The sequence below is a fragment of the Triticum dicoccoides genome, chromosome 5A (assembly GCF_002162155.2).
Source record: "Triticum dicoccoides isolate Atlit2015 ecotype Zavitan chromosome 5A, WEW_v2.0, whole genome shotgun sequence".
NCBI lineage: Eukaryota > Viridiplantae > Streptophyta > Magnoliopsida > Poales > Poaceae > Triticum > Triticum dicoccoides.
In genome coordinates, this window is record NC_041388.1 from 58,888,608 (window position 1) to 58,914,984 (window position 26,377).

The window sequence follows — 26,377 nt, forward strand, 5'->3', positions numbered from 1 at the left end:
TTTACTACTCCAGCATAGATCACGACTTCAACTAGACTATAGAAAATCTTCAAATGAAAAAAAGAGCATGCAGATGTAGTCCGCAAAGGAGGAGTATTCGATTCAAATTGCAAGCATTTTGCCTTTGCGATTTCAGAAGAATCCATCTTCCTCCTTTTCTAAACTGTTTAGATTTTGCACTTTGGGAACGCGTGCGTGCGTGCGGTGGGGCGCTGATCTGCATCGACCCATCTCCTTTGACTTGGCTTGGCCTAGGATTGAAGACGGGATTACTGGAATTAATGCGTGCGCGTGTGTGACAGACGAGTCAACGGCAGCCACACAGCTTCTCCCTCCGGCGTTCAGATCTCCGACATGACCGTTCCTGCCTCTGCTTCCCATCCGCCTCCTATATAAACCACCACCTCACAATCCTCTGAACACATCCAAGTTAATCGCACCTTCAGCTTCATTCCTTCTCCTACCCACCCACCCACATCGACCAATCCATAGCCATCTCCGTGCAAGCATCGAAGAAGAGGTAGCAGGATGGCCGGCGCCGGTGCCGCAGCAGCGATCAGCTCGGAGCAGATGAGCGAGTTCCGGGAGGCCTTCGCCTTCTTCGACAAGGACGGCGACGGCTGCATCACGGCGGAGGAGCTGTCCACGGTCATCCGCTCCCTGGGCCAGTCCCCGACGCCCGAGGAGCTGCGGGACATGGTGCGCGACGTGGACGCCGACGGCAACGGCACCATCGAGTTCGCCGAGTTCCTGGCGCTCATGTCTCGCAAGGCCGACGCCGACGCGGACGCCGCCGACCCCGAGGAGGAGCTCCGGGAGGCCTTCAGGGTGTTCGACAAGGACCACGACGGCCACATCTCCAAGGCCGAGCTGCGCCACGTCATGATCAGCCTCGGCGAGAAGCTCACCGACGAGGAGGTGGACGGGATGATCCAGGAGGCCGACCTCGACGGCGACGGCCTCGTCAACTTCGACGAGTTCGTCAGGATGATGATGCTCTCCGACGCCGACCAGCAGCAGCATTGAGAGTCTGTCCGAGATAGATATATAGTCCGTCCGTCCGTCCGTCGTCCATTTCTTCGGTGGACGGACACATCTTGTCGGGGAGGAAGTTAGCTAAGCTAGCCATGCATGTCTGGATGAATGGATCTTGAATTCTTGATTGATTGGTTACAACTGTTATTGGAAAAAGCTAGAGATTATATAAATAATAAAAGAAACTAACTGAACGTGGTGATTCTGTTCCGTCGGCGCCAGTGGTGCAGAGAGTTAAATAATTTTCTCCAGTGATTATCCAACTCCCCACCTTTGCCGTGCCCTTGTTTACATTGGCATTGATCTTTTGCCACATCTTTGACAGAAACTTGATGATTTGCCTCTGGCAGGATGGGCCCATTGTAAAATGTCCAAACTGCCCCTGCCCTACTCAGTCCATCCCAACGGGGTACATCTCTCACCGAGCACGCGGGAAGACCTGAGGCGGAGATGGAGCTCCGGCGGAGGTGGCCGTGGCTCTGCCCCCGCCGGCCTTGTTGCTCACCCAGCCCGGAAAACCTGGGCCTCTCCAAGCACGGTGCTGGGGCGGGCGCGGATGAGGCGACGGCGAGGTAGCGCGCGGCGGCTGGGCTCGACATACAGCCACCGGTCTGCTCGTGGAGCACCTGCTTGGGGAGAGGAGCAGAAGCCGGACGGACGACGACGCCTCGAGGCGGACGGCCAGCGGATGATGTGTGCGTGGGCTTGCTTGTGTGTGCGTGAGTGCTCTGTGTGAGTGTGTGTGTTGTGTGCGTGCGTGATCTAGCACCTGGGCGTGCATGACGTGTGCCTTGGCGTGCGCGCGTGTGTGAGTGCCTGCGTGCGCTGTGTGGGTGCGTGCTCTAGCACCTGGGCGTGAGTGCGTGCTCTGTGCATGTGTTGTGTTTGTGTGCGTGAGTGCTCTAGCAGTTGCGCGCCCGGCTGTTGCTGCTGCTACTGCTGCATGCACAGAGAAGGACGCCACTGTCCGAACTCGCTCAACTCGCCAAGCTCGCCATGGACGGCCACCGTCGTCCCCGGGCATGGACCGTGGACGGCACCCTCCGCGCGCCACATCCAGCACGACTCGTGGCCACGGCGGTCACGTGCGCGTGGAGATGCACGCGCGTCTATTGGTGCTCGTGGCGGACAGCACGGTCCACGCCGTCATGGGTGACCAGTGCAGGGAGTGCGGCGCCTTCCTCCGAGAGCTCGACTGGTCTATAGGTGTTGCCCTTCGCCCGAGGATCTCGTCCATGGACTGCGCCTCGAGGCCCCAGGCCGGGCGCGTGAGGCCCAAATGCTCTGGTGTGACTGAATGCATAAACTGCAGCTCTTGACCATTATGTAATTGTGTAAATAAATGTTTATAAGATCTTGACCATTATTTACCTTATAGTTTGATAAGAAGTTATGACAAGTAAATCAACTGTGACTGATTCTACACTCCCTGCGTGCTCGCATCCGCCGGAATATTATTGAATATCATCAACTTTCTCGCCCCCCGAGTTGCCCTCCTCGGCGACACGCGGAAACTCTCAGTGCCACCGCCTACCTCCCCCTCCCTCTCCTTCTGACCTAGCCACCACCGGAGGAGCCCGCTGGCTCCGAGGATGGTGGCGCTCGGGCCGCTTTGTGGGCGCGCAACTTGATCTGGCTGGCTCGGCCCGCCATGGCCGCGGCTGGAGGTGCGTCGGTGGTGGCTGCTTTGAGATGAGGGTGGAAGGGGTGGTGTGGAGCGTCCGTGCCGGAAGCGCCTCGTCCCATGGCACATCTGGGCCGCATGTTGATTGCCATGATGTGTGCATCCCAGCCGCTACGCCCTGCGCCAGCGTTGCACCCCTGACACGCCACCGCATGTCGCACTGCTGCTGCGCACCAGGGAGGGAGTAGGAACCCCGCCGCCGCCAACGCTGACCGGGCTTCGCCCGACGGCTGCTAAATTTCATGTTTAAACCATTTTTAGAAACTTGATCGAGACGTGACTCTGCCTTGCAGAAATTTTGGGATCTGACCCTTTCTTGCCGCCATGGTCCATGACGGTAGGGTTTAATAGCCTACCGCCAAGGTCCCTGGCGGCAGGGTTGCACACCCTACCAGAAATTTTTCCTAAGTATGGAACACAGTGCATGCTCGCACCTATCGCTGGGCACTTTGGCGGTAGGGTTGTATTAGGCTACCGCCAGCTTGTTTGGCGGTAGGGGTGTTTCCTACCGCCAAGGTCCCTGGCGGTAGGCTGTTACATCCTACCGCTATGAACCTTGATAGTAGCAAAAGGGTCAGATCCTGAAATTTTTACAAACTAAGGTCAGATCTCGATTAACTTTTAGAAAAGGGTCAAAAAACGAAATTTTGCCCCAGGCAGCGCCCTCTGGTGGCGGCAAGGAGAGGGGAAGGAAGGGAGATGCCCATGGGTGGGGCGGCTATCAACGTCGTTCGCGAGAGGGACGCAGGCGACACGATCTTTTTTCTTGCCAAGGAATTCAGCCTCTCCGCCTTCTTCCTTTCCTTTCCTTGTTGTGCAACTATATGTTTCTATATAGGGAAACGTTTCTACGCGGCGCACCGGCCAAAACTTCCAGCTAGTCCGGCGCGAGCCACGCGATCGAGGCCATCGTACGCCTCGCGTGACCCACCAGCCCCTGCCTTATCTTCTTCCTCGCTACCTTCATCCTCCCGATCCCCTTCTCCCTCCTAAATTTTCTCTTAGCCGCGTCCACGCATGGGGGTGGCCATGCCCCTCCTCTTCCTCCTTCAAATCTCACCGCTAGCTAGCCCCAATCCCGTGCAGGTCCATACCTTCAACGTCAGCGCCATGCCCACTTTTTTCCATTGCCCGCCGCTGCAGGTTCCTTCCGCCCCGGTGAGCCGGAGTTGAAAGCCGCCATGGATAAGCCATCCGAGAGTTGCTAGAACCGTCCACCGGAGAAGCTACCAGCACGGCGGCGCGACCTCCTCTCCCCACTGCTGCAACCATCTTCTTCCAAACGAAATTGAAAGCATTTTGCTCCTCCACCGATGTTGCAACTGACGACCAAAAAAGCTACAACCGTTCGATTCGAAAGATTCAACCAGCGGTATATAAAGCTTCAACAAGACACCATGCACTGAAAAAAGCTACAATCGTTCATATGAAAGCTTCAACTATAGTTTGAAAAAGCTTCGACGGACCCCCGTACAACTAAAAAAAGCTTCAATAGTTCATGTGAAAGCTTCAACCCATATTTGAAAAAGCTTCAAACGGTGGAGTAGAGAAGTTTCAACCCACCACTATGAAATAAAAAAAATCTACAGCCATCATTTTGGAAAGCTTCAACCGGTTTTATAAAAAGCTTCAACTGGCTTTATAGGAAGCTTCAACCCGCAAGTACACAATGAAAAAGTTGCAATGGTTGACATGAAAAGCTTCAACCCTACTTTTGAAAAGCTTCAACCCGGCGACAAATAGCTAGAACTGGCACCTCACCGTTGATGCAATGGCGGCACTCCTTCGTCGGAGCTGCGACCCTCATCGGTAAGAGCTGCAGGCGATTTTTTGCTGCAATTGACAGCGGGAAAAGCTAACAACCGGTGCCACGTCTTGCTACTCCCGGCAAAACCCGACGAAGGTTGAAGCAAATCGTGGTCGCCGCCGTGACTGTCAACAAGAATGGTTGTAGCGATTCATGTCACCGGTCGTAGCAAAAATGAACCATGGTTGAAGCAAAATATATCTGCACATGGATGATGAAGGAGAAAGGAATGGTTGGGTGTGGCCATGGCGACAGGGCTGCGGCGAGGGGCGGCGGCGGAGCTGCAACCTGAGCTTCACCCGTCGTTGTCGAGAGCTACAACCGCAGGTGCAGCTGTTTCATGGATCAAGGCGGCGACGAGGACGGACGGCGAAGGTGGGGATAGGCGACGAGGACGGCCGGCGTGGATGGGGACCGGCGACGAGGACGGCCGGCAGGGGTGGGGACCGGCGACGAGGTCAGCCACCAGAGGGGAGAGGATGCGCGCACCGAGTGGGAGATGTGATTTCAGCGAGAGGAAGAAGCTGCGGGGCAAATCCTTTTTTCCGCCAGATCCAATGGCCCACGCGGCTCAAATCCAACGGCGCTGACGCGACCGGCCGAACGGTTGGGACGGTGCGCCGGCACAGATTAGTGCCTTTCTATATATATATATAAGAGTGCCTTTTTCATTGCCTGGGACATCAAAGTGAGCAATTGTTTTTTTTAAAGCAGTCACATGACCAAATTAGGACATTCAAATGATTGATGCTCCTGAGTGAAATGTTTTCACGGGCTACTTTTCTTTTTGCCATAATCTTCCTTTGTAAAGTATACTAGCTTAGACCCCGCAAAAAAAAAGGTATATTACTAGCTTAGCAGCTCAGATGTCAACGTGACACCGCACGCGTGCAGTGCAGGACTTGGTCACCGATCTCCGATGGCACAGCTCACAGATGGCTCGCTGGACATAACAAGGACGGCTGGGCGCTGGGCGTGCGTAGTTCTTTTGCAGCCGCAGCGCGTGACAGGCTGCATGCCGCCGACCACCGCCACGTTTGGGCGGCTGGCCTGACAGAGTGACAGTCCAGCTAAGAGGAATGTATCCAGCAGCTAGTCACATTCACAACCTCACAGCTCAAGTTCAGATCCTCGTAACTTTGACTTTAAGAAATAACATGATTGAATAGACTGAGGCACAAATGTCAACCAAAGAAATGAGTCACCGATCGCCAGATGGTTTCGTGCCAGCGAGAGCATCTTCAGTCAGAGCCATGTATCTCTAATTCAACCTCTTAAACGCCCGCAGACTGGGCGCGTTTATTTTGAGCTCTTATTTGTTCGTCCGCATAGTCACACTCCTTATTTTCTTCCTCATATGTCCAGTCACGTGTATGTGATTGATGGAGATTAAGAGAGAGAAAGAAAGGAATGAATAAAGAAAGAAAAAATGTGGTCCGGGGTGAGGCCGCATCCAACGTGGCGGATTGACCGGGCGCGTCCGTGAGCCCTCATATCCTCCCCATATTTGAGATGGATATAAGGGTTCGCGGACAGCCCTGACGTATAGGGATAGTATTAGGGGTCCGGTTGGATGACATTTTTCCTTCTCTCTTCTGTTCGTTCACCGACCGGGCACGCCAGTAGGCGTTTGATAGATCATTTGAGGCGTATGAGAGATTATTTGTCCGTTCGTTTACTGACCAAGCAACCGCTGTCTTCAACAGCTGCCCTATAGGGCACAAAACTGCTCCAATAGCTGCCCTAAAATAGGACAGCCGCACCATGATATGCATTTAAGCCACAAACATATGAATTTATCATACAATGTTTTGCATCATAATTATGTAAAATCCCTACATGCATAACAAAGCAACAAAATATGAAATTCAACTTCAAATCCACATATAAAGTTCAAATGCAAATTGCAAACATAGTGTGTAACCAAAAATAAGCAAAAGTGCATGGCTAACATAAAGAAAAGATACATAGTCTCTCAACCCTCCTTGCCACTTATGGTTTCTTTTTCCTCATCATTGGCTTCATGTTCATCATTGTCGTGCTTTGAGCCATTCATGTTGCCACCTATACCTCCCATGCCACCTCCCATGACATTCATCGTACCTCCAAAACCACGGCCCATCATGCTCATCAAACCACCCATGCCTCTTATGCCACCTATGCCCCACCCATGCCGTTATGCCGCCACCCATGCCACCTCCCATGCCGCTCATGCCGCCACTCATGCCACTACACATCAAGCTCATCAAACTCATGGACCTTTTTGCCAACATTTGATCTTTGCACATCTCAAAAAATTCCTTTTGCTTCGCGTCGAGACCACTTGTGTCCATGAACATGATGTTTGCTTATTTTTCCTCGACCAACCTCTCCACGTCCACCGCCGCATTCATCTCCTCTAGTTGCACCCTCAAGTGCTAGGCCTCGGCCTTCTTCTCCTCGGCCACTGTCCTCTCCCCCAACCCTTTTATCTTCAAAAGTTTCTTCTCTTCGGCATACATCTTCCTTGAATTGATGAATGCTTTGAGTGGTTCTTTGATATCATTGTTGCCAGCCTTTGTGCCCTTCTCTTTTTTCCTTCCATCAGGCCTTTTGGACTCAGCCGCCACTGAGTTGGGAGTGCCACTCCTATTCTCTTCGCCCCCACTTGATGCATGATCATCTTGCCCAACCGAGCTCTTCTTCTTGTTTGGAATTTCAAAAGTCTCACGTGTCTTCCATTTCTTATCATGCTCAAGCTCGGCCCAACAATGATGCAAAGTGAAGATCTTCCCTTTCTTTTTCTTCTCTCCTTTCTTCCCTCTACTCCAGCACATCCCTTGAGCGAGGTTGAGCTACAAGAAATCATTGAGAAGAAAGTTAGTCACAATTAAGAGCAAACAATCTATGCTACAATTGAGAGTAAACAATCTATACTACAATGAGAGCAAGTATCATTGAGAAAAGAGAAAGATATTCACCTCGTCATCTTCGTTGCAACCACTTGGGTTTATCGATCAACATTTTTCAAACAACATGACCACTTGAAACAATTCACATATATGATGGACCATCCGTGGCGAAGAGAAGCGGTTGAGCGGTCAAATCCACTTGTGTTTCGTTCATCTCTGCTCCATTTTTGGGCACAAGAAGTTTATCGGGCACGAGTGGCAAAAAAACGCCCTCCAACAGCTGCCCAACCATAATTTGAATGAAATGCTGTCCAATGTGTGTTGGATGAAATTCAACGTTCGAATATCGACCCGAAGACTGATGCGATAGTGGTATGTCAAACTCCATTCCCTTATACAAGACCACAAACTCAAATTATAGATACTGAGATAAAATTTAATGACTGTTTTGCAAGCTAACTTTTCTTTTTGTTAACCAGGATCATTAATACGCTCGCATGCATGCAAGGAAGAAATAAGAAGGAAGTAGCACAGTGTCATTATTGCTGGAATTTAGTCTATTTTGGGCAGCCCAATAACTATTTCAGAAATTCCTAATAAATCCTAGAGGCCCACTTAGCCCATTTGTGCAAGGCAAGGGATACTACTAAAGTTTAGTCCCACATTGCTAGTTTAGTGGGAGTTGGACCTCCTTATAAGGGAGGTTCTTTCCCCACTTGTACGAGCATGAGAACAAGAGGGATATCCACGCGCGCTCCTCCTCCGCCGCCCGCCTCGCCACGCCACGCCTCGCCTCGCCTCGTCACGACGCGCCGCGCCGCGCCGCGCCGCGGAATGAGCCGAGCCGATATCTAAATTTTTGCCACGCACGACGGGTATACGAAAGGTCACGTGGGAGTTGAAACGTTTTCTGTAGTGGACACTGAATTCGAACGGCGCGCCTCTTCGGCCGCTGCCTGTTCACTTCATCTCCCTTCGTTGCTTCACCTCCTGCCGCAGCCTCTTCGCGTCCTTCTCCTGTGCCTATATAAGAGAGGTCGCTTCTCTCCAGAGAGACACAACAGAAGCTCCTCTTTCTCTCGCCACAAAGTTCCGACCACTGCGTTGCTGCTACGTTCTTCCCCATCCCGTCTTGCGGCGTGCACCGCAGGTCGGGACAGTAGGCCTCCGAAACCGCACCTTTTGAGTCCTGTACGGGAGAAGGGTGATAAGGTTTTTGGGGAGCGCTCAGCGCGACTACCGGCTGCTTCATCACGGACGATCCGGTCACCGACGACTACTTCCCCGACGACGACTTCTTCCCCGACATCCACGACCTCCTCGACGACATGGCAGGCGAGGACACCGACCCCAAGTCCAGCGCTTCTGCTGCTGCTGTCCCGTACGTGTTCTTGTCTTTCCTGTTAAAGGTTCTACTACAGTTCCTTGTTCTAGTCCTTGTCCTACACATGATAGGTTCTACTTCATATATGCTACTTGCTATACTGTCTGCTTTAGATATGATAGGCTACGGTTCATATATGCAGAAGCTATTTACCTTCTCTCTGTCAGAACGCATGACTTGTTTTATCTCTACTATATTAGTCATGCGTTATCTAGTATTTCTGTTAATAAAATTATTTGGTAAATTGCTCATATTTCCAACAATCCAAAAACCTTATTATAGGCAATTTACCCCAAGTGGTTTTGCTGCTTCCATGAGACCTCCTATGTTTGAGGGTATCCACTATAAGAGGTGGCGCGTGAGAGCAGTCTTATGGTTTGAAACCATGAGTTGCTATGACGCCACTCTCGGCAAACCTGAAGGAGAGCTTGATGCTCAACAGGCACAAGCTTTTCAGAAAATGGATACTCTGTTTAAGACTGCTCTCTTGAGTGTTCTTGGTGAGAACATAGTTGATGCTTATGCGTCAATTGATAATGGAAAAGATATGTGGGATGCATTCGAGGCCAAGTTTGGGGTCTCGGATGTTGGCACCGAGCTGTACATTATGGAGCAATTCTATGATTACAGGATGACTGAAGAGCGCTCCGTGGTTGAGCAAGCTCATGAGATACAGTCATTTGCTAGAGAACTTGAGCACTTCAGTTGTATGCTACCGGACAAGTTTGTTGCCGGAGGTATCATCACTAAGCTTCCTCCTTCATGGAGGAACTTTGCTACCTTGCTGAAGCATAAGAGGCAGGAGTTTTCCGTCCCGAATCTCATTGGCACTCTTGATGTGGAAGAAAAGGCGAGAGCAAAGGACACACGTGCTCGAGGTATTGAGGGAGGATCTAGTGCCAATGTGGTACAGAAGCAGAACTTCCAGCCCCACAAGTTCAAGAACAAGGGCAAGTTTGATGGAAAAGCAAAGTTTGATGGGAAGAACAAGGCTGTGCAACACACAAACTTCAAGAAGAAGAATGGCAAGAAGAAAGGTGCTTGTCATGTGTGTGGGGATCCTGATCATTGGGCTCCTAGTTGCCCTAATCGCTATGACAAGCGTCATCCTGGGAAAGGCGGCAAGATCGCTAATGTTGTCATTGGAGACACTGACATGAAGGATGCTGGGTATGGTATATTTCCCACTATTCTTTCAGTATGTCATTCTCCTGACTGGTTGATTGACACGGGTGCTACTGTGCATGTATGCGGTGATATTTCCATGTTTTCGTCTTATCAGGCCGCAGGGACTTCAACCGTGCTGACGGGCAACGGTTCAAGTGCTTCTGTTCGTGGTGTTGGCACGGTCGATCTGAAGTTTACTTCGGGGAAGATCGTGCGGCTGAAGAACGTGCATTATGTCCCCTCTGTCAATAAAAATCTTGTTAGCGGATCTCTTCTGTGTAGAGATGGCTACAAGCCTGTCTTTGAGTCGAATAAATTTGTAATATCCAAGTATGAAACCTTTGTTGGTAAAGGCTATGAGTCAGGAGGCTTGTTTCGTTTATCCTTATCAGACGTTTGCAATAAAGTTGTTAATCATATTTGCAACAATAGTGAATCCAATGTGTGGCATTCACGTCTTTGTCATGTTAACTTTGGTTGCATGTCGCGACTAGCGAAGTTGAACTTAATCCCTAGTTTCACCACCGTCAAGGGATCTAAGTGTCAAGTGTGTGTGCAAGCTAAGCAACCTCGTAAGTCTCACACGACTGCGGAAATAAGAAATCTTGCACCACTAGAGCTCATACATTCAGATCTATGTGAAATGAATGGTGTGTTGACAAAAGGTGGAAAGAAATATTTCATGACGTTAATTGATGACTCCACTAGATACTGCCTGTGTATCTTCTGAAATCTAAGGATGAGGCTTTGAACTTTTTTAAGATCTATAAAGCTAAAGTGGAAAACCAACTTGATCGAAAAATCAAGAGGCTTAGGTCCGACCGTGGTGGAGAGTATTTTTTCAATGAGTTTGATGCTTTTTGTGCGGAACATGGTATAATCCATGAGAGGACTCCTCCCTACTCACCTCAGTCAAATGGGATGGCCGAAAGAAAGAACCGTACTCTAACTGATTTGGTTAACGCCATGTTAGATACATCGGGTCTCTCCAAGGCATGGTGGGGGGAGGCGATATTGACAGCATGTCATGTCCTGAACCGAGTCCCCACAAAGAACAAAGAGATAACTCCATTCGAGGAATGGGAGAAGAAAAGGTTAAAACTCTCTTATCTGCGAACATGGGGTTGTTTGGCGAAAGTCATTGCTCCAATTTCAAAGAAGCGGAAGCTTGGACCAAAGACTGTGGATTGTGTTTTCCTGGGATATGCTTTTCATAGCATTGGCTATAGATTCAAAACAACAACAAACAACAACAACAAAGCCTTTAGTCCCAAGCAAGTTGGGGTAGGCTAGAGGTGAAACCCATAAGATCTCGCAACCAACTCATGGCTCTGGCACATGGATAGCAAGCTTCCACGCACCCCTGTCCATAGCTAGCTCTTTGTCGATACTCCAATCCTTCAGGTCTCTCTTAACGGACTCCTCCCATGTCAAAATCGGTCGACCCCGCCCTCTCTTGACATTCTCCGCATGCTTTAGCCGTCCGTTATGCACTGGAGCTTCTGGAGGCCTGCGCTGAATATGCCCAAACCATCTCAAACGATGTTGGACAAGCTTCTCCTCAATTGGTGCTACCCCAACTCTATCTCGTATATCATCATTCCGGACTCATCCTTCCTCGTGTGGCCACACATCCATCTCAACATACGCATCTCCGCCACACCTAACTATTGAACATGTCGCCTTTTAGTCGGCCAACACTCCGCGCCATACAACATTGCGGGTCGAACCGCCGTCCTGTAGAACTTGCCTTTTAGCTTTTGTGGCACTCTCTTGTCACAGAGAATGCCAGAAGCTTGGCGCCACTTCATCCATCCGGCTTTGATTCGATGGTTCACATCTTCATCAATACCCCCATCCTCCTGCAACATTGACCCCAAATACCGAAAGGTGTCCTTCCGAGGTACCACCTGGCCATCAAGGCTAACCTCCTCCTCCTCACAGCTAGTAGTACTGAAACCGCACATCATGTACTCGGTTTTAGTTCTACTAAGCCTAAACCCTTTCGATTCCAAGGTTTGTCTCCATAACTCTAACTTTCTATTTACCCCCGTCCGACTATCGTCAACTAGCACCACATCATCCGCAAAGAGCATACACCATGGGATATCTCCTTGTATACCCCTTGTGACCTCATCCATCACCAATGCAAAAAGATAAGGGCTCAAAGCTGACCCCTGATGCAGTCCTATCTTAATCGGGAAGTCATCGGTGTCGACATCACTTGTTCGAACACTTGTCACAACATTATTGTACATGTCCTTGATGAGGGTAATGTACTTTGCTGGGACTTTGTGTTTCTCCAAGGCCCACCACATGACATTCCGCGGTATCTTATCATAGGCCTTCTCCAAGTCAATGAACACCATATGCAAGTCCTTCTTATGCTCCCTATATCTCTCCATAAGTTGTCGTACCAAGAAAATGGCTTCCATGGTCGACCTCCCAGGCATGAAACCAAACTGATTTTTGGTCACGCTTGTCATTCTTCTTAAGCGGTGCTCAATGACTCTCTCCTATAGCTTCATTGTATGGCTTATCAGCTTAATTCCACGGTAATTAGTACAACTTTGAACATCTCCCTTGTTCTTGAAGATTGGTACTAATATACTCCGTCTCCATTCTTCTGGCATCTTGTTTGCCCGAAAAATGAGGTTGAAAAGCTTGGTTAGCCATAATATCGCTATGTCCCCGAGACCTTTCCACACCTCAATGGGGATACAATCAGGGCCCGTCGCCTTGCCTCCTTTCATCCTTTTTAAAGCCTCCTTCACCTCAGACTCCTGGATGCGCCGCACCAAACGCATGCTGGTCTCATCAAAGGAGTCATTCAGTTCAATGGTAGAACTCTCATTCTCCCCATTGAACAGCTTGTCGAAGTACTCCCGCCATCTATGCTTAATCTCTTCGTCCCTCACTAAGGGTTGGCCTGCTCCGTCCTTGATGCATTTGACTTGGCCAATATCCCTCGTCTTCCTCTCCCGGATCTTAGCCATCGTATAGATGTCCCTTTCACCTTCCTTCGTGCCTAACCGTTGGTAGAGGTCCTCATATGCCCGACCCCTTGCTTCACCAACAGCTCGCTTTGCGGCCTTCTTCGCCATCTTGTACTTCTCTATGGTGTCTGCACTCCTATCCAGGTATAGGCGTCTGAAGCAATCTTTCTTCTCTTTAAGCGCCTTCTGGACATCATCATTCCACCACCAGGTATCCTTATCTTCGCTTCTCCTTCCCCTGGACACTCCAAACTCCTCCGAGGCCACCTTACGAATGCAAGTCGCCATCTTCATCCACACATTGTCCGCATCCCCTCCTTCCTCCCAAGGGCCCTCCTTAAATACCCTCTCCTTGAACACCTGAGCTACCTCCCCCTTGAGCTTCCACCACTTCGTTCTAGCGACCTTGGCACGCTTATCCCGCTGGACACGAATACAAAAGCGGAAGTCAGCAACCACCAGCTTATGCTGGGGTACAACACTCTCCCCAGGTATCACCTTACAGTCTAGGCACGCACGCCTATCTTCTCTTCTCGAGAGGATGAAATTAATCTGGCTAGAGTGTTGGCCACTACTAAAAGTCACCAGATGTGATTCTCTCTTTCTAAAGAGGGTGTTAGCTACAATCATGTTGTAGGCTAGAGCAAAGCTTAAGACATCTTCTCCTTCTTGATTCCTGATGCCATAGCCAAAGCCCCCATGCGCCCCTTCAAAACCTGTGTTAGATGTACCCACGTGGCCATTGAGGTCTCCTCCTATGAAGAGCTTCTCACCAATCGGTACACTCCTAACCATGTCTTCCAAGCCTTCCCAGAACTCCCTCTTGGTGTTCTTATTGTGGCCTACTTGCGGGGCATATGCGCTGATAACATTGAGAACCAAGTCCTCAGCTACCAGCTTGACCAGGATAATCCGGTCCCCACGTCTCCTGACGTCTACCACTCCATACTTGAGGCTCTTGTTGATCAAGATGCCTACGCCATTTTTATTTGCAACCGTCCCCGTGTACCACAGCTTGAAGCCGGTATCCTCCACCTCCTTCGCCTTCTGTCCTCTCCATTTGGTTTCTTGGACGCAAAGGATATCAACACCTCTCCTCACTGCTGCATCAACTAGCTCCCGAAGCTTCCCTGTCAGAGACCCTACGTTCCAGCTACCTAAGCGAATCCTCCTAGGCTCGGCTAGCTTCCTTACCCTTCGCACTCGTCGAGTCAAATGCGAAGACCCTTGCTCATTTTCCACTACATCCGGGCGTCGATGTAGCGCGCCACTAAGGATGCGACGACCCGATCCTCGCTCACTTGCCACCGTATCCGGATCAAGATACGGCGCGCCACTTGGGGGGTGACGGCCCGGCCCTTGCCCATTTTCCACCACACCCGGAAAACAACGCTAAACCTAGCATTGGCTATAGATTCTTGGTTGTAAAATCTGAGGTACCTGACATGCATGTCGGTACGATCATGGAGTCGAATGATGTGACTTTCTTTGAAGATATCTTTCCCATGAAGGATATGGCTACCTCATCTAATCAGGAGATGCCTAGTTCATCGAATCAGGAACCAGTTACAATTACCGAACCTACAATTTCGATGGAACACTTTGAAAGTCCTGTGGAGGAGAATAATGAAGTTCCTATTAGGAGCAAGAGACAGAGGACTGCAAAGTCCTTTGGTGATGATTTTCTTGTGTACCTCATAGATGACACTCCCAGTTCTATTTCAGAGGCCTATGCATCTGAAGATGCTGACTACTGGAAGGAAGCGGTTTGTAGCGAGATGGATTCCATCTTGGCAAATGAAACTTGGGAGATAACTGATCGTCCTTATGGGTGCAAACCTATAGGATGCAAATGGGTATTCAAGAAGAAGTTTAGGCCTGATGGTACTATTGAAAAGTACAAGGCTCAGCTCGTGGCTAAGGGTTATACCCAAAAGGAAGGTGAAGACTTCTTTTATACTTACTCACCTGTGGCTCGACTGACCACTATTCGAGTTCTACTTTCACTAGCTGCCTCGCATGGTCTTCTCGTTCATCAAATGGATGTTAAGACTGCTTTCCTAAATGGAGAGTTGGACGAGGAAATTTATATGGAACAACCGGATGGGTTTGTACTAGATGGCCAGGAAGGAAAAGTGTGCAAGTTGCTGAAGTCTTTGTACAGAGTTAAGCAAGCATCCAAACAGTGGCATGAGAAGTTTGAAAGAACTTTAACAGCTGCAGGCTTTGTTGTGAACGAAGCTGACAAATGTGTGTACTATCGCCATGGCGGGGGCGAGGGAGTTATCCTGTGCTTATATGTTGATGACATACTGATTTTCGGAACCAATCTGAATGTTATTAAGGAGGTCAAGGATTTCCTATCTCGTTGTTTTGAGATGAAGGATTTAGGAGTGGTTGATGTCATTCTGAACATCAAGTTGTTGAGAGACGATGATTGAGGGATTACATTGCTTCAATCTCACTATGTGAAAAAGATCTTAAGTCGCTTTGGCTATAGTGACTGCAAGCCCTCTCCAACACCATATGATGCTAGTGTGTTGCTTCAAAAGAATCAACGAATTGCTAGAGACCAATTGAAGTATTCTCAGATTATTGGCTCGCTTATGTACTTAGCCAGTGCTACAAGACCTGACATCTCTTTTGCTGTTAGCAAACTGAGTCGGTTTGTTTCAAAACCAGAAGATGTGCATTGAAAAGCTCTAGAAAGAGTTTTGCGTTATTTGAAAGGCACTGCAAATTATGGAATTCACTACACCGGGCATCCAAAGGTACTTGAAGGGTATAGTGACTCAAACTGGATCTCAGATACTGATGAGATAAAGGCCATGAGCGGTTATGTATTCACTCATGGAGGTGGCGCTGTTTCTTGGAAGTCTTGCAAGCAGACCATCTTAATGAGGTCAACAATGGAAGCAGAACTCACAGCACTAGATACAGCTACGGTTGAAGCAGATTGGCTTTGCCGGCTCTTGAATGACTTGCCGGTTGTTGAGAAATTTGTATCGGGTGTCCTTATGAACTGCGACAATCAAACTGTGATCATGAAAGTGAGCAATTTAAAGGATAACATGAAGTCATCAAGACACGTTTAGAGAAGGTTAAAGTCTGTCAGGAAAATGAAAAACTTCGGAGTTATTGCGTTGGATTATATCCAAACGTCTAAAAATCTGACAGATCCTTTTATCAAGGGTCTATCACGTAATGTGACAGATAATGCATCGAGGGAGATGGGTATGAGACCCACAATATGAGTTGTTCACAGTGGTAACCTATTCTTTGTGATCGGAGATCCCGTGAATTAGATGTGGAAGACAAGCTGTTGGTCAACTAAGAGGAGAGTATCCTTACTATTCACAATACCACTTCATGAAGATGCAATATTCTTCTAATCTGCATGGCAGGTTGATGTATATCTTAATGTGTTCTAAGTGGCTTATTTAAGCAGAGATGCTATCATGCAGAATATCTTTTGAAGAACACACCTATATGAGTCTGATTGTCAAACATCGCAATCTATGAGAGTAGGGTTCTCTCTAATAAATTCATGAAAGGTCACGGAGTATGACGCATAAGCTCCACCCGCGGGGAAGATCCACGGTAGCCACGTATCGGTCAAGGCTTTATGTGAAGCTAGATTCGCAGAAAACTTGCAGTTCAAGGCCCAGTCCACTGTTCAAGTTGCTTACTAGTGTAGCATAGAGTTCTAGGTGGAAGTTCAACTTAACAGTCTCCACTGCGGTACCGGTATATAAAACAGTGTTTTGGAACCAAAGACAAATTTCTGTGTGCCTCTGGGATCTGGTGGGGGATTGCTGGAATTTAGTCTATTTTGGGCAGCCCAATAACTATTTCAGAAATTCCTAATAAATCCTAGAGGCCCACTTAGCCCATTTGTGCAAGGCAAGGGATACTATTAATGTTTAGTCCTGGATTGCTAGTTTAGTGGGAGTTGGACCTCCTTATAAGGGAGGTTCTTTCCCCACTTGTACGAGCATGAGAACAAGAGGGATATCCACGCGCGCTCCTTCTCCGCCGCCCGCCTCACCACACCTCGCCTCGCCTCGTCACGACGCGCCGCGGGTTGCGGGAATGAGCCGAGCCGATATCTAAATTTTTGCCACGCACGACGGGTATACGAAAGGTCACGTGGGAGTCGAAACGTTTTCTGTAGTGGACACTGAATTCAAATGGCGCGCCTGAAGGGTGATAAGGTTTTTGGGGAGCGCTCAGCGCGACTACTGATTCCTTCATCACGGACGATCCGGTCGCCGACGACTTCTTCCCCGACGTCCACGACCTCCTCGACGACATGGCAGGCGAGGACACCGACCCCAAGTCCAGCGCTTCTGCTGCTGCTGTCCCGTACGTGTTCTTGTCTTTTCTGTTAAAGGTTCTGCTGCAGTTTCTTGTTCTAGTTCTTGTCCTACACATGATAGGTTCTACTTCATATATGCTACTTGCTATACTGTCTGCTTTAGATATGATAGGCTACGGTTCATATATGCAGAAGCTATTTACCTTCTCTCTATCAGAACGTATGACTTGTTTTATCTCTACTATATTAGTCATGCATTATTTAGTATTTCTGTTAATAAAATTATTTGGTAAATTGCTCATATTTCCAACAATTATGACTACATGCATGCAAGTATTAAACAAGTTGATACTACGAGAAAACATCATTAATTTTTATCTCGATTATTGTTAGTGGCCTTGTATAGATGTAAAATGTATTTTTCATGATAACATTGTACTACTAAGGGAATGGAGGGATAGAACACATCGACGAGACCTTTTTGACGATCAATCACATTATTCAGGTCACGAATATCAGTAACCAATCCATACATCTATGCATGCAGCTCAGTTAATGAGTAAATGAAAGCTCCGGCAGAATTCCGGCCGGCATCAACTGGAGATATGGAGCAGCTGGCTGAGACATATAGCTGGATTGACTCGTCGCTGCTGAACCTGAATTAATCACGGCGACCAGGCCGGCCGTCAGTTGTCCATTGGAGAAATGGACGGACAGTGTATCTCAGTGCTGCTGCTGGTCGGAGTCGGAGAGCATCATCATCCTGACGAACTCGTCGAAGTTGACGAGGCCGTCGCCGTCGAGGTCGGCCTCCTGGATCATCTCCTCCACCTCCTCGTCGGTGAGCTTCTCGCCAAGGCTGATCATGACATGGCCCAGCTCGGCCTTGGAGATGTGGCCGTCGTGGTCCTTGTCGAACACCCGGAAGGCCTCCCGGAGCTCCTCCTCGGGGTCGCTGGCGTCCGCGTCGGCGTCGGCCTTGCGGGACATGAGCGCCAGGAACTCGGCGAACTCGATGGTGCCGTTGCCGTCGGCGTCCACGTCGCGCACCATGTCCCGCAGCTCCTCGGGCGTCGGGGTCTGGCCCAGGGAGAGGATGACCGTGGACAGCTCCTCCGCCGTGATGCAGCCGTCGCCGTCCTTGTCGAAGAAGGCGAAGGCCTCCCGGAACTCGCTCATCTGCTCCGAGCTGATCGCCGCTGCACCGGCAGCCATTGTTGTTGGTGTTGTTGCAGCAGCAGCAGCAGCAGCATCAGCACAGAGATGAGGATGGAGTGATCGATGTGGGTAGCTAGAGGAATGAAATGAAGGTGAGATCGATTTGGATGGGTTTAGAGGTGAGGGAGGCGGAGATTTATATAGGAGATGGAGTCATATGGGAGGAGTACATGGCGGCCGTTGACTCGTCGCTCTCATTAATTCCAATCGTGCATTCTCTATCCTAGCCAAGTCAAGAAAATTGTAGCCATCGCACATCAGCACCGCACGGGCACCGTACGCGTTACAAAAGTGCACAATCTAAACGGGAAAAGTACAAAAGTGCTAACAAAAGGGCAAAGGCAAAAAGACCCGGTTTGAATTTTGAATTGTTACCTTTATTTTTTTTGTTTTGATGAAAAGGCAATCTTAGAAGAATTATATATACAAATCTCGAGAATAAATTATTTTTTAACAAGAAGGCCTAATCTTCTCCGCTTGCTCGTGGATGATCTTCTCCACTTGCTCCTGCGTCGTGCACAGTGCGGCCATGGTCACCGCGGACGTGGGTGGGTGGGATGGGGGGGGGGGTGTTGGACTCGCGAGGAAATCACTCCTGGCCGTACTTGAATATCTCCTCCTCGTGGCGGCCGGAGCCGGCACTTACTCGTCTCCGATCGGTCAAAGGCCCAGGCCGTAGCCAGCTCCGGGTCTGCAAGGATGTGCGGTGTTGTGCATGTCCCGCCGACGCCGCTCCTTGTCGGCGTACTCCTTCGTTGTAATGGCGCTCCAGGCGGAGGAGCTGGTGTCGCCGCTGCCAAGGTAGTGACGAATGCGCCTTCCTGGCGATCGCATGGAGCAGTCCGCCACCAGCAGGGGGTGACGGCAGTGAGCACATCTCCCCCTTTCAGGTGTCGGGGCGTCGGCGTCCGCATTGTAGCGGCCATGCCCGAGAGGTCGCGTTGGTCAATGCCGCCCTCCCGTCCGGTCACATTGCGCAGTATCAATGCCAGTCGGTGTGTGCTCTCGACCGGCATGATGCGGCGCGGAAAGCAACACGTCCGTTGGATAGAAAGCGCGCGAGAAACGGGAGATTGTTTTTGGGTGGGCCTGTTTAAGGGTTTGTGTTGGAGATGTCTTAAGGGCACCTAGAGTGTATGCTTTTTGTTGTCTCTAAGCCCTCTTTTTCCTCTTAGAGACAAGCTCTATACATTCCATGAGCTGCCTCTAATAAAAAAATTGGCCAGTGTCGTCTCTAAGCTTAGAGGCTGCCTTCAACATTTTAACAATCCATCCGGTCCCATCTGTCAACCTTAGGAAGCCATAAAAAGTACAAGAGAGAGATTGGCTTGTTGGGAAAATTTGGTGCTAATAATATCATTTTCAGTTTCTGCTAGGGCCAGCTGGTTAGAATTTATATACATTATGGCTTTTCATTTGGTGAGAGGCAAATCATGTGAGGCTACTTTAGAGGTAAGGTTGCCTCTATACATCTATGATGTTTTTTTTTGTAACACAATGCAGACACAAGTGCTTATATACACGCGCATACACTCACTTCTATGAACGCACACATGCACACCATATCCCTATGAGCATCTTCGAAAGACTGAGCCGACATATCATCTTGAAATTTACGAAGTCACCGTAGGCACCTCGTCGTCAACGAGAACATATCTTCCCACTGAATGTGCATCGCTGCAAATCCTGAAATAAATCTAGAAATAAATGCGAGCACTAGAATTTAAACCCTGGTGAACTGGGAATACCGATAATGCTGTAACGTGTTGGCTTTCGTGACCCCATTTAACCATTCTTGCACGGGGCACCGTATGTGATATGGTATTGTTCATCCTGATTTTTTCTAACGGAGCTGGTATTTTTAATCTGGGAGGACGCGTATTGGCGGTCCGGTCCAGTGCAAGCTGTATGACGCACAGCTGGAGTTCAAGGTCGGATCTCCATGTAGTTCATCGACGTACATACACGTACGCATGCCCGATCAGATGATGCTCCGGATCGGCCGTATAGCTGGGGCTGGACCTGTCGGCGTCAGACTCATGCTGTGGACGTGGACGCACATGAACGCCTGATTTTGACCGTGTCAACACTCAACAACATAAGTGCAGTATCATGCATTGATGCATGGAAGCCGCAGGTACTTATTAATGGCCGGCGATCAGATCAGATCAGACGCTCCTTTTTTTTTTGAATGTTGGCAAAGCTTGCTAAATTCATTGATCAGAAGAGAGTAACAAGGTACAAAGGGATCCGAGTGTCCGAGAAACAGGACAGTCAGCGCAAGAAGAAGGGAAAATAAGGAGAAAGAAGAGAGCAGCTAGCGTGGGTGGAGGCTCAGCCCGGATCAAAGGGTATCCCAGCACCTGCCAAATTCCACAACCTGAGGCCAACTCCACCGCGCGACCCTATCCTGTCCGGCCCCGTTCGTTTTGGGGTAAAAGGGACAAAAAAGGCGGCCCAGCGCACAGGAGCAAACGGACTTTTGTCCGCTTTGTATCCGCTTTCGATCCATTCCTGATCCAAACTTGCGCCGCTTTTGGGGTGAAACGGACACCACGTGGACACGCGGGTCGTCTGCGCGTGTCCTCCCCTGGCTCGCCCGTCGATGGCACAAGACGGGCCTTTTTTTATCCACCCCCTCCCTCCCTCCGGCCGCACCCCCTCCACTCTTCCCCACTCTTCCCGTCGCTGCCGCCGCCGCTGCCATTGCAGCCGTGCAGTTCGGATGCGAACTCGCCCAACCCCTTCCCCTCGGCGCCGGGCTCGGACGCGACCACGGCCACCTGGTTTGCGCACCCGCCGGCCGGTTTTGGGGCGAATCCGGTCGGTCTTGAGCTCGGCCGGCTGTGGGACGCCGGGTGAAAGGATCGATATGGTTGACTAGAGGGGGGGGGGTGAATAGGCAACTAACAATTTTTAGCTTTTCTTTAGCAATTTAAACTTTGCATCAAAGTAGGTTGTCTAGATATGGAACTAGATGAGCAACCTATATGATGCAACACGAATAGGAACACAAGCAAGCAAGATATATGAAACAAATAAGCTACACAAGTAAAGGCACGAGATAACCAAGAGTGGAGACGGTGGAGACGAGGATGTGTTGCCGAAATTCCTTCCCTTTGAGAGGAAGTACGTCTCCGTTGGAGCGGTGTGGAGGCACAATGCTCCCCAAGAAGCCACTAGGGCCACCGTAATCTCCTCACGCCCTCACACAATGCGAGATGCCGTGATTCCACTATTGGTGCCCTTGGAGGCGGCGACCGAACCTTTACAAACGAGGTTGGGGCAATCTCCACAACTCAATTGGAGGCTCCCAACGACACCACGAAGCTTCACCGCAATGGACTATGGCTTCGCGGCGACCTCAACCGTCTAGGATGCTCAAACACCCAAGAGTAACAAGATCCGCAAGGGATTAGTAGGGGGAATCAAATATCTCTTGGTGGAAGTGTAGATCGGGGCCTTCTTAACCACTCCCGAGCAAATCAACGAGTTTGGTTGGCTAGGGAGTGAGATCGGGCGAAAATGGAGCTTGGAGCAATAATGGAGCTTTAATGGTGGAAGAGGTGAGTCAACGGGGAAGAAGGAGACCCTTTATATAGTGTGTGGAAAAGATCCAACCGTTACCCACCAACCAGCCCGCGGCCAGCGGTACTACCGCGCCTGGCGGTACTACCGCAAGGCCGCGCGGTACTACTGCTTGCAACCAAGCGGTACTACCGCACGGCAGTGCGGTACTACCGTACCGTCCCATGGTACTGCCGCGACCCCAGTCAGGGAAACAGACGCAAGCTGGGGGCGGTGTCGTGGTTCTAACTCTGACAGTGATGTAGGGGGGGGGTAAGTATGGAGAGGCGAGGTCTTAGCTATGGAGAGGTTGTTAGGACGCAAGGTTTACGAGTTCAGGCCCTTCTCGGAATAAGTAAAAGCCCTACGTCTCGGAGCCCGGAGGCGGTCGACTGGATCATGTGTGTATGAGTTACAGAGGTGCGAACCCTTGTCTCGGAGGAGGGGGTGGCTTATATAGAGTGCGCCAGGACCCCGGCCAGCCCACGTTACGAAGGGTTCAATGTACATTAAGGTAGGGCGTTACTGATAACGCTAGTAATAAAGTGCTATGATGACCATAAAAGCTACTTAATGACCGACCGTTAGCGTGCGGAGTGACTTTAGGTCTCCTGGCCGTCGAGTGGTTGGATCTTGGTCGAGTAATTGCTTCTTGGTCGAATGTCTTCGAGTCTGTCGAGTGGAACACCTCCAAGTCGATTGAAAGGTGATTTATTCTAGAGGTGTCCTTGGGTAGGGCAGTTAGGACAGGTCCGTGACCCTACCCTAGGTACATAGCTTCATCATTAGCCCTCGAATGGATCGAGGTTTGAGTGGGGAAGGAGTTGAGGACTTCTCCGACTCGTTTTCTATGCCATGAGCATATCTTGTTTCGGATCAACGGACCTGAGTGATGACAACAACTCCCTTTTCAGTCGCCTTGATCCATTCTTAATTCTTCGCCGAGTGAGTTTCTTTACTTGTAAGGCTCCGAGTGACGGTGCGGAGGAGATCTTTGGTCTGACAAGTTATTTGCTGCCCGTGGATTTAGTGGGATCCGAGTTTTGGGAAGCGTGCGGGACGGGGGAGGCCGCAGTAATCAGACGAGATAGAGCAGAGCCGCCTCGATCCCCGCGCCACCTTTTTCTCCACGTATCGCTCGTGCGGTCGTTATGGGTTTTGATAGAGCCATCTGGGCCTACCTGTCAGCCACTCGGAAGCGGCCTCATATAAGGCGTTGGACCGGAGTCTCCCGAACAGTGCGCCCCATTATCTCTTCTCCTCCTCACGCCTCTTCTCTGCGCTCGCTCTCGCACCAGCGCCACCGCGCCACACGCGTCTCGTCGGCGACAATGGTGAAGAAGAAGACAGCGGCTCTGGAGCGGGCAAAGAAGGCGACGGCAAGGTCAAAGGGGAAGGCGACGAGCCGGGGTGGATCTTCCTCGCGGACTGGCCTGCCGAAGGGTTGGATCCAGGGCGTCTGGATCCACTCGAGGATCTCCCAAGAAGACCTCGACGACCTGGCCGAGGGAGGGCTGATCCCCTACGACTCTGCGCGGCTTCCGAGGAAGGAATCCAAGCCGCAACCCCGGGAGGGTGAGCGCGTTCTTCTTGCCACCCACATCGACCGTGGGTTTTCCTTGCCTCCTCATCCTTTCTTCAGAGGGTTTCTGAACTTCTTTGGGGCTCAACTCCACCATTTTACCCCCAACTCAATCGTTTATCTTGCCGCGTTCATTTCCTTGTGTGAGAACTTCTAGGGTTGTCGACCTCACTGGGGTCTTTTCAAGCATATTTTCACTTGTCGCTCCCAGACAGTGAAAAAGGCTAATCCGAGTGACGAGAGGACACAAGTGATCCAGATGTGTGGGGGTCTTGGCATCCAGACGAGGGGAAAAAGCTCCTTTCCGGCCATGATTCTTCCCGATTCAGTTCACGGATGGCAGTCGACCTGGTTCTACTGCAAAGACCAGTCGACGCCAGGGCAATCGACTGGCCTCCCTCCCTTTACCATGGACCGAGTGGAAAAACCCTCTCCTTTGAAGGTGCTCCCGGAGGAGAAGGCGCACGTGAAGGTGTTGGTCAACAGAGTGGTCTAGCTCATTCATGACGGGGTCACTGGTATGGATCTCTTGGAGGTCTTCCTTCAACGGCGCATCCAGCCTCTCCAAGCCCGAGACCACCCGATGTGGATGTATTCGGGTCTAGAAGACTCCACTCAGATCTACCCGGAGGAGGTCGATGACGACACGCTGGAGAAGTGGCTGTCGAGCATTACCAGGAACAAGGACAATCCCAGAGGAGCCAGGAGAGTTCCCCCATTCGACCAGTCGCATGCACCAGAGCAGGTCTGATTCTGAGTTTTTGCTTGTAATCCGAATTCACTCGCGCAGCTGTCTATATTGCGTCGACTGACTTTGTTCTCCCTGCTTTCTTTCAGGCCATTACTGAAATGTATTCGATGCCCAACGGGGAGCAAGAGCAAGCTCTAGAAGGCGAGGCGAGTGGTGGCGAAAGTGGCGAGTGGACTTCTGATGGTGAAGGGGATGGTGGAAGTGACGACTCAAGTGATGAGGAAGAAGTCGAGTCGCCTCCTCGCATAGAGAGACGATCCAAGCTTGACCAAGAACGGCCGAGTGCCCGCGACAAGGCAACTGCTCAGGCTGGCCAGTCTTTGAAGCGTCCTCGGGTCTCTTCACCAACCCCGATTGAGAAGGCGCCAAAACACCCCAAAGTTGCAGAGCCGAAGACTCGGAAGGCGCTGCCAAAGATCAAGATCGATATCCCTGTCGCCTCTGCATGAGTGTCTCTCCTTGTATTCACTCGACGCTCCACGCTGTTTGTTTTTCTTGTTTTAACTGGAAGAACTTTGGAATTGTTAGCGCTGCCACTTCCGGGACCTCAGCTTACAGGGATGATGATGAGGTGATGGAGGATGCGGTCACTTCTAATCCAGGTATGATTTCCGCCATACTATCTTTCTTTGGTCGATTCAACTACATCGTGCATCATTGGGTGACGTGATTTTGGCAATTTGAACTTTGCACAGCTCCCAACATTATTGACCTCCCTGATGATGATGAGGAGCCCGAGAGGTCTTTGACGAGGAAGAGTAGGCGAGCTCCTGCAAGTGAGGCACTACAGTCGACGCCGAGGGCGGAACCAGTCGTTCAGGACACTGGTGACGTCAATCGGGGTTCTGTTACCTTCACGGAGCCCCTGTCGAGTGCCTTGCCTTCTTCTTCGACTGCTCAGGCCCCTGTCGACCCGCCTTCAGTTTTTGCGACCCATCATGTCCCAGAGGACGAGGTGAACGCTGCTAGGGAAGCCATACGCCAGGTGGGCATTATGATGGAGAAGATGAAGATGGTGCAGGACGCCAGCCAAGCCACCTATGATGCCAGCTCGGCTCTCCAGAGCAACGTTCAGGTTAGTCGGCTATCTGAAGATTCTTTCTGAAAATCTTTGCGTCTGTACACCCACTGGGTGCGCCGATTGAAGTTTTGGACTAGTGGAGACTACGGTGGACTGCTGGCAGTCGACTGTAGTCTTTGTATTTTGCCGAATGTATAAACCAAACTGGTAGTTTGTCTCTTCGACTCGACTTCGGCCGGCCGGTTGAGTGGAATCAGAACCGGTGGGGGCACGCTAAGTGCACCCACTGGGTGTAGTCCCCGATACTATGGTGGACTGCTGGCAGTCGACTGTAGTCTGAGTTCTACTTTATTTCTCTCTTTTTTTTTGAACTCGACTTCGGCGGGCCGGTCGAGTGGAATCAGAACCGGTGGGGGCACGCTAAGTGCACCCACTGGGTGTAGTCCCCGAGACTATGGTGGACTGCTGGCAGTCGACTGTAGTCTGAGTTCTACTTTCTTTCTCTTTTTTTTGAACTCGACTTTGGCGGGCCGGTCGAGTGGGATCAGAACCGGTGGGTGCACGCTAAGTGCACCCACTGGGTGTAGTCCCCGAGACTATGGTGGACTGCTGGCAGTTGACCGTAGTCTTAGTATTTATTGCCTTTGTTTTTTTTGCTGTAACTATAACTTCTCCCCTTTGATTTCAGAAATCTTGCGATCTTGGAGCTCGCTTTGCTGACTTGGAGAAGCAGCAGATTCAACTGAACCTTGATTTGGAGCTGGCCAGGACAGAGCTGCAAAAGGTCAGAGACGGCGCCGCAGGTAAGATGATTTTGTCGACTGGTTAGTTTTTAGGCTTGAGTACCCTTCTGCTATTTCCGAATCAATCATCATTTCTTTGCAGAAAAACTGAGAGAAGCTCTGGCGAAGAAGGATTAGGACTTGGCTGCTGCCCGTAAGGAGGCTGACGACAAG

The 26,377-nt window shown here is 50.3% G+C and overlaps 2 protein-coding genes across 2 annotated transcripts; one reads left to right on the top strand and one right to left on the bottom strand.

Moving 5' to 3' along the window:
- The first annotated feature begins 410 nt into the window (after positions 1 to 410).
- Positions 411 to 1,245, top strand: LOC119299295 (neo-calmodulin-like). The gene has a single exon (XM_037576535.1). It carries the CDS (start codon positions 529 to 531, stop codon positions 1,024 to 1,026), a length of 498 nt encoding a protein of 165 aa, XP_037432432.1. The 5' UTR covers positions 411 to 528; the 3' UTR covers positions 1,027 to 1,245.
- Positions 1,246 to 17,830: 16,585 nt separating this feature from the next.
- LOC119296985 (calmodulin-like protein 5) lies at positions 17,831 to 18,497 on the bottom strand. Its single transcript, XM_037574961.1, has one exon. It carries the CDS (start codon positions 18,495 to 18,497, stop codon positions 18,006 to 18,008), a length of 492 nt encoding a protein of 163 aa, XP_037430858.1. The 3' UTR covers positions 17,831 to 18,005.
- Positions 18,498 to 26,377: the final 7,880 nt, after the last annotated feature.

What these genes read in the sequence shown, in the direction of transcription:
- LOC119296985 (XM_037574961.1), bottom strand. Translation starts at nt 18,497, where the DNA reads ATGGCTGCCGGTGCAGCGGCGATCAGCTCGGAGCAGATGAGCGAGTTC.
- LOC119299295 (XM_037576535.1), top strand. Translation starts at nt 529, where the DNA reads ATGGCCGGCGCCGGTGCCGCAGCAGCGATCAGCTCGGAGCAGATGAGC.